The sequence below is a fragment of the Mugil cephalus genome, chromosome 19 (assembly GCF_022458985.1).
Source record: "Mugil cephalus isolate CIBA_MC_2020 chromosome 19, CIBA_Mcephalus_1.1, whole genome shotgun sequence".
NCBI lineage: Eukaryota > Metazoa > Chordata > Actinopteri > Mugiliformes > Mugilidae > Mugil > Mugil cephalus.
The window spans coordinates 16,789,429-16,802,873 of NC_061788.1; the positions used below are offsets into that span (position 1 = coordinate 16,789,429).

The following is a 13,445-nucleotide window of genomic DNA, read 5'->3' on the forward strand; positions in this document are numbered from 1 at the left end:
GTCCTTGAAGAATCCCAATATCAACACTGTTAACAGTTGATACAAAGAATGACTTGTAGTTGTTTTCTCTAGTGAATCCTCCACAACTTATTGAATACGTTTCAATAATTTAATTAAAAATATATTTTATGTGTAAAACTTACTTTGTTGACCATTGCTTGCATGTAAGTATTGATTTTATCTTTTATCGCAGTACGTTTTTAATCTGTCAATAATAACACACACGAAAACTTTGGTCCAACTTTAGTTGCATGTTCAAATATTTTGTTTTTCTACAAATATTCTGACTGAAACTATGAGTGGAGTCGTCTCTCCCTTCTGACTGGGAAGATAAAGCAATATAACCAGTCAAACTGAAATCCATTGTAAAATATGGAAAAAGGAAATAATTTTAACAGTTTTGAACAATGTTAACAATGTCAGCCTTTTAAATTGAACATGAGTTTATAACCTTGGTGCCAGATGCAACAACATTCTCAATACTGGAGGGTGAACAATCACTATGGTTCCTGTTAAAAGTGCAACCAGAGAATAGCACCTGGCTTCTAAAGATAATGACTTGACTGCTAATTGAATCTTTAAATCTTTATTGAGCATTTCCTGTCAGGACGTATTGTTTCTATCATTAAAAGCAGTAAAATTTTTAATCTATGACAATAAAAACACACAAGACAACTGTGATTCAGCTGTTCGCACATTTATTTGTTTTCTTCCGCTATAAAAATATAAAAGCACATATGATCATAATTTAACAGTGTGTATAAATACTGAAGGTACATTGTGACAACAACATGTGTATCAGTCCACGTGTCCAGGTTTGTCCTGTGTGCTGTTGTGTGTCTCTGTGCTGCTGTGTGGTTCCTGTGAACACACACTCTGCTGTGTTTCCTCCTCTGAGCTCCTCTTGATGGTCAGCTCTCTCTCAGCCTCCTCAACACGTGGATGTTTGGCTGCCTGGATGTGGAGCTTTCCGTCTGGGGACAGGCAGCAGGTGACGGCTTGAGGGTTCAGACCTTCAGGCAGATCAAACTCCTGTCTGAACTCCTGCAGTCTGTAAGAGTAGGAGCCTTTCTGGTCCTCCTGCTTCTTCTCCGTCTTCCCGCTGACTCTCAGCTTCCTGCCCACCTGCCTGACAGACAGCTCCTCGGGTGAAAAGCCTCGAGTGTCCAGGGTCAGGTCAAAGTGCTCTCCCTCTTTGTCCAGCTGGTAGGAGACCGGTTGCACTGCCACACCGCTTTGGAAAGGCTCCGTCTCCTCCAGGATCTGGTGCTGAAGTTTGTCCATCAGCTGCAGACTGCTGCGCAGCTCCTGTAGGTTTCTCTGCAGAAGATTCTGCTGGTAGAACAGAGGTCTGACCTCTGGCCACAGACTGCGTACAGGACAGTAGAAGTCCATGAGCGGACTGAGGGTAGACTGGAATCCATGAGAGCACAGCATCTTCTCAGTGTTTAGTGGTGAGTCCTCTAGTTGTGAGATGAAACTCTGTTCAAGTGTCTGTTCTCTTCTGTGTAGCTTGTGTAGCGTTGTGTGTCAGCAGTGAGACTGTCTCAGCTTTTATATTCAAACTGGAGGAGGTCCAGAGTCTTCAGGAACTTTCTGGTCATTTCCACAGATGTCCGCTGGGTGGAGCTGTTTCACAAGAGTCCTGATGTCACTCCCTCATACTGGTTGGATCAGGACGACGGAATAAATATTCGATGTGTCGTAAGTAACGTGGAATATTTTCTTGAACGAGAATACAGCGCATCATGATTGCTGATATAATACATTAAACTTTCTGTCAAAAAGCCAAAACAATTTTTACAGTTCTCCACATGGGACAGCTGCTCTACAACCACGAGTCCTGGCATCATTCCATAATTCCAGATTTGAAATAAATAACCTACGGTAATTGTTTTTTTGTTTTGTTTTTTAAACTGAAAATCCAGATCTTCCTTTTATACATATTCGCGTATATAATCGGCGAGTCCAGCACTGTTAATAGCACTAGTGGGCAATCTGATATTGTTTGATCAATAGTAATATCAGATTAAAGATCAATGGTTTTTCCATGGTGATTAGTTAAAATGCACTGCTGATATAAATAGTTTGTAAAGTATAAATCTTGTCAAAGGTTGCAGGGTTTCTAATGGGGGGGCTCTTTCGCTGGCACTAAACCAATCAACATCCATCACCAACATCAAACGATGCAGGAATAGCTGCAGAGCCATTTCCCTTTTTAATGAATGAATGAATGAATGAATGAGGTCTTCGTCCCCGTGATCCGCTCAGCCAATGAGTAGCTCGCACCTGCGGTCTTTCACAGTTCTGCCACAGCGACAGGTCACTACACTTTGAATCGTGGAGGGGGTCGGGTAGTCCACAGCACAGCAGCGACATCCTGCAGCAGGGCCTTCACACGCATAGACTACACTACAGCACACCACGCCACACCACCGCGGGGCTTGTTGTTTTGTCCACAGGCTGCGATGTCGCCGAAGAACGCCGTGGCTGCTGAGAGGCGCATGGACCTGGCCTCTCTCTTCTGCATGATCGGGCGCCACGGTCCCGCCGTGGCTCTGGCCATCATAGCGTTGGTGTCCGTGCTGGCGGGCTTCATCATCTACCGGACGGTGAGAGGGAAGCGGAGGAAGGCCACGTACGAAGCCGCCGAGAGTGACAGCAAGAGCCCCGCAGAGGACGGAGACGTGCCGCTGGTTGAGACGGAACAGGAGCGGAGCAGGAGCGCGGAGGATCCACGCAGCCCCGCGGAGTCAACAGGTAAAATGTGCATACGAGTGTCACCGGGCAAGGGGCTGTTGATATTTACAGGTGTCATAATTCACATCACTAATATTCTCCGTCAGACAGTATGAATTTACCGTCCAAACTGAGCATGCTCGACTATACTCGAACTGCAGAGGATAACCACAGAAACACGATAGGCTATAACATTTTAAGGACCACAGCATCGTGTATTATTATTAGCCAATGTTACTTAGACAAGAGAAAAAACTCAAAATATCTGATCTGAAATAAAGACCAGGCGACAAAAATAGTAAATCTCAGGATTCAGACGTGTAGGCCTGCATTAGGCATTGATTTAATCATATTTATCTTATTTATTTAGTTCCTGGTTCTGTTGCATATTAAGATGTTACTTAAAATGGAAAAAGCTGCATAGACTTTACTGCACAGTAATGGGCCAGCAATACCAATGGACAATCAGAGGGACAAGGACTTTTAATAGCACAATAAACATGTTGAGCGGAAAAGTTGTGAAGTAGATACCAGTGACGGTTATGTTACTCCAATAGCAACAAGGACTGAACAACATAAGATGTAGTCAAGTGAAACACACTCCAGGAGAAGGCAAAAGTAGAAGAGTATGATTTTATATCAGTTTGGAGCTTCTAAAAGTACAAGGCTACAAATACAAACTACAGATAGACTGTCTCAGTGATTGTTTTAACCCAGGACATTTTTTGAGTCATATAGCAGGAATAGTAATATTTCATCCGGATAATACTGCTGTACTATATTTTTAAGCTCTTAAGTCGGACAATCCAGACCAGTGCAGACTGAAATGCATGTTTTTAATATTCGATATTCATCATTATTTATCCAAGAAAATGGACCGTGGCCAGGTCAAATAAAACCTTAAATGTTGACAGTAAACCTATGTCAGTCATTTCAGAAAAAAAAGTATAAAGGTTGATCCAGACAATGAGAAAATACACCTGGTGTTTGTGTCTGATCATTGAAAAGTAGCCAATATTCTGATCCTATTGAATATTTATTTTCCGTTTAATCAAATTTCTGTAGGTAGTAGGCCTACCCTTCCCTCTTATATATAGAGCATCATATCGTGTGTACTTCAAAAGATATGAAAGTTCATAAATCAGATCAAATAAAAGAGTGTTATCTAGAAAATAATCAAAAAATAATCTTTATATACTGTGCATTATGTTTGTCTTGGTAAAAGTAAGTCTTTTCTCATGCCTTTTGTTATAGATGTGAGTGATAAAGGCTCATCTGATGTGAAAGAGGATGCTGGTCGAATTCTGAGTGACCTCAAAGTCAGGCATCGCCGCACTGCTGCCAACAAGAAACCTCCTCCTTACTGTTCTGAGAGTATCTCAGTGCCAGGCAACAAGGACAACACTCCAACTGTTCACGACTGTTACGAAGAAGCAAAGGCATATACAGAGGAGGCAAATCAGAGCCTGCAAAGTGAAGAAGAAATGATGAAGAATGCTGAAGATGACCATGATAGCTGTATGACAGCTAGGCTGGTTTCCAGTGACAGCCACAAAGAAGAGGAGAAGGTAATACAGACAGTCACACACTTGTTCATTATCTCAAATCTAAACTCTAGCCTGTTACTTAATTTACAATTGATTATGTATGTGTGTCAGTTCAAAGACAGTCTGAACTGTAGATAAAAGCAAATATTAAAGTGAAATTGAAGTTACCCTTTAATTCTAATGTTACTCCATGTTTGTTGAATGACACTGATGATAATTCAGTATATGCTGTGTTGCTATTCTGTGCTCACATTCTCAAAAATCAATTACTGTAGCTTTATAGGAATAGTTTGATAGTTGGGAAATATGATAAAGATAAAGAGGCGAAGATACATGCTGCCTCAAATGGAACTGAGTTCATAACAATGACGTGGACGAATTCATGTACCCAAAAAGCTTAGCGTTCAAGTGGTTACATCATCCAAGTTGTTAGAACATGCAAGTAATGTAAAACTAATGTAAAGTAACAAAATGTTGGAATTGCAAAGACATAATGATAACACAACACTGTTGGTCAACGTTTACTTCAGACATTTAAAAAAAAAAAAAGTGTGCAGAAACACCAGGTAATATTGAACTTCTGCCATGTTTAAAAATTTTAAATCTTTCAACTTTCATTTCTGGACCCTTTTTGGGAACATGATAAACATGACCTCATTTGAAGGCCCCACCAGTCTAATGTTTGTACACTGCTGCATACAGAACAGCAAGGAAAAGGTTAGCTTAGGTTAGCTGGGAATGAGGAAACAGCTGACCTGGCTCTGTAAGGATCTTTATATCGTGTCCCCACTCTGTATCAATTTTCATTCAGTCTTTACTTTCAGCTAAGGCATAATTCTGTAGTACAATACGCTTCTGTATTTATGTCTTTGGATATAAGATAAATTTTTCTGGCTAATAAGGTTAGACCGAAAGTTATTACCTTTTTTTTTTTTATCTTTCTAGGTGCTGAAAGATAAATGCCAAGGAAGTAAGAGTGTGACAACAGACAAAGACGTTTCAGATGAGAAAACCAATCAAGTGGAGGGAAATACTGAGTGTGTCTCAAACAGTCTGGTGTGCTTTGAGCAAAACGTTCACTTGAGTGAAAACAGAGATGACAGACCACAAGTTCAGGAAACCACACCAGATAACCATGACATGGAGTCCAACTTGGAACATCCTGTCATTCCTATCAAAGATGTCTCTATTGTCTGTAATAACAAAGATGTAGAAATTGAGGAAAACGGTCACCATCTAGAGGATATTGATTACTCAGATGTTTGCGGCAGTAATTGCCTCTCTACAGGTGACGAAACTAATCGTCACCAAGACCAACGTGACGATGTGAAGGATGAGATGATTTTGCCCATTCAGGAAGGTGATCGGAGTAATGACCATGGTGGAATTGGTGAAGTGACTGCAGATGATGAAGGCCAATCGAATAATCTTACAGCTGTCGAATTCAACAGCCAGCCACTACAGACTGACAAGCAACAACTGCAGCCTGAACAACAAAATGAAAATGGCCATACCTGCAATCAACAGGATGATGTGAACAGGAAAATGCTAACGTCCTCTGGTGAGGAACATGAGAGTCCAAGTGTGTTACTCACATCTCCTCTGCCGTGTTTGAACCAGCTAGAAAAGATTGATAATGTAGGCGATTGTCAGTTTGGAGCAACAGCTAATGCAAAACCTGAAATCTCAGGCACCATGGATTTCCCTGATTTGTCATTGGACTATCAACAGCCCCAAAGTGAAATGAAAGAAGGCGTCAATGTCGCAAATTTGGATATAGGCACGGATCTTAATATTGTTGTCTCTGACCCATCATCTCTTAAGGAAGAATTTGAGAGTGAAAAGAATGGCACAATTGTAGCTAAAGATAGTGTGGAGTGCCTTGTGTCTTCTTGTTACGAAGAACAACAAAGTAATGTCATGGAGAACATTGAAAGAATTGATTCCCCTCCCGATGCCCCCGTTTGTGACGAGGTTGGCTTTACGGCATCTGTGATCTCTGCTGACGTATGTGATCCTAACATGTCACCTTCCCTCCAAGACACACAAAGCAACCAAACGCATAATAATGCAGATTTCACCAAGGTTACCAATACCAATCAGGAAATGCCTGTCGAAGTGGCCGAGAGCATTGAACCTCAAAAGTGTCATATTCACTTGCCGTCATTTGAGCAAACTGATCTGACCTGGTCGTCGACTGGTCTTGGTGAAGAGAGTGGGATTTCAAGCATGACTGTCAGCCCTGACTTGCAAGATGCCGGTGATGACTTTGCCATCACCCCTAAAAAGGTGGTGCTCCCATTAATGTATCATAATCCACAGTCAGAAGAACCAACTGAAAGTCAGGACAGCCTCTTTGCTGATGATGTAGCTGTGATTAATGAAGATTCAGTAGGTGTGGCTTTTGGGTCCTGTGCATCAGGTTTTTCGCAGCAACCCCACAGTGACAATACAGACTGTGTTAGTGACAAGTCATTTTTGACCAATGAGGACATTTTTGGCCATGCGATTGAAGATAGTTACCACAGAGAGATGGACCAGTTTATGGAGCAGATGGTAGATAATGTTGCCTTAACCGATGAGATGAAAAAGGAGGCAGGCATAAAAGTTGACATTGAGGTCGTAGAAATTAAAGAGAAGGTGCAAATGCAGAGAGATACGAAAACCACTGTTAAGGTTGCAGGAATTAAAGAGAAGAAGGAAGGAACAGAGGAGGAGGAAGAAGAGGAAACTGAAAAGACTGAAATCAGTATCATGGAGGCAACTATGGATAATAATGAATGGATCACAGATGGTAACTGCCAAGTCCTTCCCTGGATGAACCTTTCTGTACCAGCTTTTGCGCAAAACCACGCAAAATCTGAACCACTTCCCAGTGAAGAGCAGCAAAACAGCACTTCTGTCGCAGATTTTCCTTGCGAAGATGTCCCACCAACCACTGAAGTCAGACAACCCGAGTCTCTCGCCACTGTTGATGAAAGCACAGAAAGTAACAAAAGGGTTGTGGCAGTGCAGCCCATGCCCCAGAACGTTAACGTGACCTTCCGCATCCACTATCTCACCCAGTCGCCGTACCAGAAGGTGGCCATTACAGGGAACCAACAGGAACTAGGGAACTGGAAGGACTTCATTCCACTAGAAAGAGACGGGGATGGGCACTGGTCCACCGTGGTCAGCCTGCCTGCAGAGAGCCATGTGGAGTGGAAGTTTGTGGTGGTGGATAAGGGTGCAGTTTGTCGCTGGGAGGAGTGTGGCAACCGCCTCCTGGATACAGGCTATGGAGACGAGCTGCTGGTGCATAAATGGTGGGGAACACTGTAAGAAGGTATTAGAGGAAAAGGCTGAAGGTTAAGGGAAGATTTAAAGTGGAATAAACAGTACGCTGTGGAACTGGATACTGGACCAGGTAAAGTCAAGTTAATTTGTTCTTCAGTAAATTCTATATATGTTAATTTGGGGGTCAAAATACATAGGTAGGTCTACCATTGAAACTGGGCTGAATTTGGTTTAAAGAAACTTTTTTTATGTTAAGATATATTGACTTAGTTATTATAGAAAAGAACATATATTGAAACGTGAGGATTTCCTTTGTTTTTCTCAATGTCATGTACTAGTAAATTGAATTCCGTTGACTTCTGCAACTGAAATTATCTAGAGAATTCTTTTATTTTCTGGAAGTAACACCAACATAACACATGCTGAGACATGACAAGGCAACAAATATTAAGTTAGGTTAGTCATAGATTTATAAAAATATTTTATTTTCAACCATATTTAGCCCAGTTTAATCCTAGATCCATATGTTGATGACATTTTTGACTGGATAAATGTCAAACAGACTCTAGAGATGGAACGGCTATCCGATGGGACTTTTCTTCAGACGACTGCCTTCTATTATCCTGCGATTAAGTGGATCTTTCAGGGAACTGGAAAGATTACCATCAAAAGGCAGCGCTATGTAAAATGTCTTCCCCCTTATTTCCTTGTGGCTGTACCTTTGATTATGCCAACTGCACCCTCTTGAAAGCAGGTGATTCAATGCAAGTGTTTAATATGTACCAATGGAGAATTTTATTATGATACTGTCTGTATGCTGCTCGAATACTCCCCAAACAGTCTATGAGTATAAATGCACATAGTTCACTTTTACTACAGCAATAATTAAAAGCAATAATTGTTCTGTATATTGTATGACTGGTGTTTCATCAGGTACTCTAATGTGTCAACCACTAAACTGTGATAGAGTTGTAACTTTGATGCTGCTTTTATCTTGTGGGCCTCTGTGCATGCAAACATCGACCCACTGTTGTTCTATGAATGTGCCTTTTAAACATCATTTTCTATTACGGTGTTGTAACGCATCAAAAAGTGTCTGAAGGCCACATTCTTCTTTAATGAATTACCCTTTTTTTTTAGTTAGTTAATTGGTTTCACTTCTCAGTCTGTGTAGACTATATTCTCTGTGTCGAATATCTTAATATGCAATATTGTGATGATGACATTACTCTTGGATGTTATTGAATAAACTAATCTTCTAAATCTCTCAAAGCTGGGAGTATGATTCTCATACAAGTGAACAACATTTTTCCAGAGATCCAGTCAATGCACATAAGACCTGACCTCAACTTTTTTTGTGTCCCTGCCAGAAAATGTGTAGTTTTCTGCAACCTAACCTTCGTTTCATTATTTAATTCAACTATTGCCACCTAATTTCACATTTCTGTCAAACTTCTGTGCTTTTGAAGCGCTGGTGCACTAACTCTATTCAGGAGTTGAACTCCATTTGTCAATCTCCGTGTTGCTTTCTCAGCCGAGAACAGCATGAGACCAAGATGTGCTTTACTGTCTGAATTTCTGCAAATCATTTAGTGTTGCAGACTGTGAAGGTGAGATGTGACTGTTCTGTGAGACGATGCTCTAAAAAACAAAAAGTCTTTGAACGAATACCTAAACCTCCTGTCTATTTATATTTCTGTTATTCAAACCAAAAGCCGACTGTGACCTTGTTTTGAGTCCAGCTGGCTGAGAAGTGGCCCATGCAGGGAGAGCATCATTAGCGGGCGCATTTTCGTGCCAGCTTGTCAGCTCCACTCAGCTCAGTCCTGAAGGTGTGTCCAGTGTATCTGAGAGGGGGAAAAAAAAAAAAAAAAAAAAAAAGTGCTCTTTATCTTCCAGTTTAGGAACATTGTGGACGGGAACAAGCACACACTCACATAAAAAAAAAAAAAAAAAAAAAAAAAAAGTAGCTTTTTAGTCAGATCTGTAAATAATTCAACAGCACTGCAGAGAGTGGGTAGGTTTTTAGAGGTCATTCAAGAAGTATAAAACCACCCCAAAAGCAGGGCTCAGACTGTACGGGCAGGTGAGTTACAGAGATGTTGGCAGCCCAGCAAATTCAGAGAAAGACATGCGCAGTGATGATGGCTCCCAAAGTTTAATGAAAAAGGAGGCTTGAAAGAAATAAATTACTATAATATATTAAAAAAAAAAGACCCAACACACAAATCTGTTGAGCTGACAAACTCCAGTGCTAACCTGCCACTGTGTGCCATCAACATGTTAACATGGCCATCTGTGAAACGTGATACCTGCTGCGGATCCATATTTGGAAGACCCTTTCATTCCAAAGTGACTAATACTTATGAGAGGTTCCCCTTGGGGATCGAACCATGCTTCTGTTAGCAATATGAGGCCTCTGGGACTCACTTGGTCAAATGGGGTCAGTAGGACTCTGCCCAGCTATAAGGCACGTGATCGCTGCTGATTTTTCTGTTTCAAAACCTAAGTTCAGGGAACTTTTACCTGTTTGCCAAGAGCACCGAGCCAAACAAAACATGAGGTTATATTGAGGCAACCGACTGACACTGAACAGTGCAGATGTAAACCAGTGGACCAAATAGAAGTTAACCACATTTTTACTGTGTTTTAATAATATTTTATTCACCCAAAACGGGAGCTGCCACAGATGAGAACTGATTTAACGCAGGGGGGGGAACATGAATCTCATGGGTCATGCGTGTTGATTTTGTCCTCACCAGCGCTAACGTGTCAGCTGGGAGCGTGTGCACTTTCTAAGGTGGAAGGTAATCCTTTATTTAGACGCGTACAACTGACACCGCTCGCACTCTGCTTTCAGAAAACTCCCCCTTTCTGACTTTGAATGTCTCCCTCACTGTTTATACTCGCGCGCGCATAGGAGCGCGCCATTTATCAAACATCTAAACAGTTAAGCCGTCGTTTGATCTCTGCTAAGGCACCAAGTCTTAACACTGAGTCATCGGCCTGATCTGGAAACTGCGCACCGTCACTTTTTTCTCATACGGACTCAGGGTACCCGGAGTGAACAAAGCCTTCGAATCAGCACCCTGAAATGATTATTCAGATGCTCCCATTGTGTCTCACTGTCACAGTCATGTGCTCTGGGTTGTAAATAGTCCGCAGGTATTCAGTTCAAAGTGTTGAGGGTGTTTTTATCCGGCTGGGGTCCAGCTTGCAATGTTTTTGTTGGCTTATTTTGTTAACTTGTGTAACATTTTGGCTGACATTAGTTTTGCATTGCATGGTACGGCCTGTGAAGGTAGCACGATGATAAATGTGTTGCAAAGGAAAGACCACCTTTGTTTCAGGGACCTGTTCCAAGAAGAAGAAACCTTTTGTAACATTTACAAAAGCTGACCTTGTACATACATTTTCTATTTTGCCTTTTTTTTTTCCTTTTTCAGTTTTCAACATTCAACAGTCTCCAGACTTAACATACAATGACTCAGTAGCTCATTCTTCAAATTGTTCAGCTACCTGTGGAGTCACAAACAATTAAAATCAGCAGAAATCCCTTCAGATCTTCATTAGATTTGACGACTCATTTCATCACAATCAACCCTTGCATGCACCAAAGTGTCACTGGGAAGCTCACAGAGTGTTATGCTAGGCTTGGCAAAGTTGACAAGCTGATTTAGGACAGGCTTGCTATACACAAAGAAGTACACACAAAGAGAAAACAGACAGAAAACAGCCAACTAGAACTAGAGACCTAGAGGAGCAGCCTAAAGCACAGACGCTAGTTGAGACAAAATGACAAGATGGCTGCAGAATCCAGGGTTTAAGAGCTGCTTAGGGTGATGAACCGATGAGCTTCAGGTGTGAGCGCTACAGGTTGAGTAGAAGTAGGAGCAGGTGAGACGGCCGCGCCCACAGACACACAATTACTTGAGAGAAAGAGAAGAGGGAGCATGTCATGGCAAAGAGTTTAAAATTGAGTGCATGCTCAGCGCAGCACTCCTCCTTTTAAGTTTGGATGAAATGTGGTTGCTACAGTTCCTGTAAGTGCCCAGTAAAAAGTCAGGGGTAAATCATAAAGGCTGTTCTTCTGGGGACTAAGACGTTTAATAATATTAAACCAATCTGGAGTGCAGTACATCCACCACAAAAGCCCTCCTCTGATTAGAAAAGTGAACATGACAGACAATTCCAGGTTGTTCTCTCCACAGAGCAGGGCACGGTCGCCTGGTAGGCCATAACACAAACTGATCCTCAGTCCAAGTTGGACTGCCAAGTGTGAAATTCTCTTTCCCTTGAAGCTGAGACTGCTGTCTCCTCTTACAGAAGCCAACCAGAGCGACCGGGGAGGCTGCTTTCCACTTGAACTTTGACCCAGGTGGATTGTGTGATAACGTCACAAATAGCCATGTGTCTCTGTGGGTCGTCAGTGTTCATTTGTACTTTCTTGTGACTTTGCCTCAACGTATTAGAGCAATCTAAATTAAAAATCCTCACTTTGCTTTCACTACTTTTCTTCTTCTTCATTGCCTTTATTCATTCCAGGTTGTTAATGAAACTGTCTTTAATCAAACTGCTGTACCACATGTTGCATTGTAGCTGGTGGTCTGTAAAACAATCTTAAATAGTTCTATAATGTAAAAAAAAAAATAACAAAAAGGCCAAGAGAAATCAATATGCTATGTTATAGTGAGGGTGTGCCACACACGCAGGCTATTTATACAACACGCCGGCACTCGTTCCTGCTCCACACTGTAGGATCACACCGTGACCTTCACTGGAGACGGTCGAGCATGCTGACTGCGCTGCGTGACCATGACGGAAGGAGCAACGTGCGAGGGTTAAAATGGAGGAGAAGGGCGCTATTTGAGCTGAGTGACATCATTTGCACTTTCCATTTTTTAAACAAACAATTTAACGAGGCAACTTCCATGACCTATAAAACTGACCCATAACTTCACTCAGGCCAAAACTGTCAAAAAACAATGTTTATCATGCAGTATTACCAACGTTTTTAAGGCAAAGGACTCCCAGACTGATGAGAGATTAAGTAGGGACCCCCTACCAACTATATGCGTTCTATATTAAACTCGGCCTAGTCCTGTTTATAAATATACTTTACTATCTAGCTATTCAAATAATACACATATTAATTTAATTTTTACTTCAAATGTGCAAATATTGCAGAGTGCTTCTGGATTGCCCTCGGGGGGCTCTCTTGGGCCAATTGCGGGGAACCTAACAGAGTCAGCTTGTAATATAGGGCCTCGTGATTGGCTCAGCAGCGATAGGGGCGGGGCTTACTGTGTAGAGGAAGCTAGTACAGGTCTAGCGTGGCGCTCTGTGTGAAACGGTGCGCTGTTGAGGCAGCTCCTGTATCGCTGAATGAGTGAAGTTCAGACCGAAAGATGTCGTCTTCTGCCTCCATTCATCCCTTTACTGAAATATGTTGGATTGATGTTAAAGTGTATTTGAAGACATTTAAATTTGTGGGCTTAAATGGGAAAAAAATGGTATATATACATATATATATAAAAATGCCTAATCAACCAAAGATTCCGTGATCCCCCCTGCAGTACCTTCATGGAACCCCTAGGGTTCGTGGTTGAAGACCTATGCAGTATAGTTTTTCACCTCATATCAAACTTGTTATGCATCCATGTCAGCACTATATTAAGTGCTATTTTTTTGGCCCAATAGACAATTTTATCTTTGAATACTCAACAATTCAATTCACTCACTTTTTTTTTTTGTTATAGTGGAAGATAATGAGTAATTATTATCTGACATCTCTTATCTGTAATCACTATCTTAAACCAAACAATTTTTGTGATTTCTTTTCGTCCGTGCAGTCCTGCATTTCTCACATTCCTCACAACGCCG

At 41.5% G+C, this 13,445-nt stretch overlaps 2 protein-coding genes across 2 annotated transcripts; one reads left to right on the top strand and one right to left on the bottom strand.

Annotated features, from left to right (window-relative positions):
• Positions 1–570: 570 nt before the first annotated feature.
• Positions 571–1,573, bottom strand: LOC124996917 (heat shock protein 30-like). Its single transcript, XM_047570333.1, has one exon. It carries the CDS (start codon positions 1,435–1,437, stop codon positions 799–801), a length of 639 nt encoding a protein of 212 aa, XP_047426289.1. The 5' UTR covers positions 1,438–1,573; the 3' UTR covers positions 571–798.
• A 749-nt stretch (positions 1,574–2,322) lies between these two features.
• On the top strand, positions 2,323–9,776 carry stbd1 (starch binding domain 1). The gene is made up of 3 exons (XM_047570332.1): positions 2,323–2,760; positions 3,994–4,307; positions 5,232–9,776. The coding sequence occupies exons 1-3, from the start codon at positions 2,469–2,471 to the stop codon at positions 7,605–7,607; spliced, it is 2,982 nt and encodes a 993-aa protein (XP_047426288.1). The 5' UTR covers positions 2,323–2,468; the 3' UTR covers positions 7,608–9,776.
• Positions 9,777–13,445: the final 3,669 nt, after the last annotated feature.

Bases quoted from the DNA above. Each gene is read 5' to 3' on its own strand.
- LOC124996917 (XM_047570333.1), bottom strand. From the start codon at position 1,437: ATGCTGTGCTCTCATGGATTCCAGTCTACCCTCAGTCCGCTCATGGAC.
- stbd1 (XM_047570332.1), top strand. From the start codon at position 2,469: ATGTCGCCGAAGAACGCCGTGGCTGCTGAGAGGCGCATGGACCTGGCC. The intron at 2,761-3,993 runs GTAAAATGTGCA...CTTTTGTTATAG, and splicing joins CAGCCCCGCGGAGTCAACAG to ATGTGAGTGATAAAGGCTCA. The intron at 4,308-5,231 runs GTAATACAGACA...TTATCTTTCTAG, and splicing joins GCCACAAAGAAGAGGAGAAG to GTGCTGAAAGATAAATGCCA.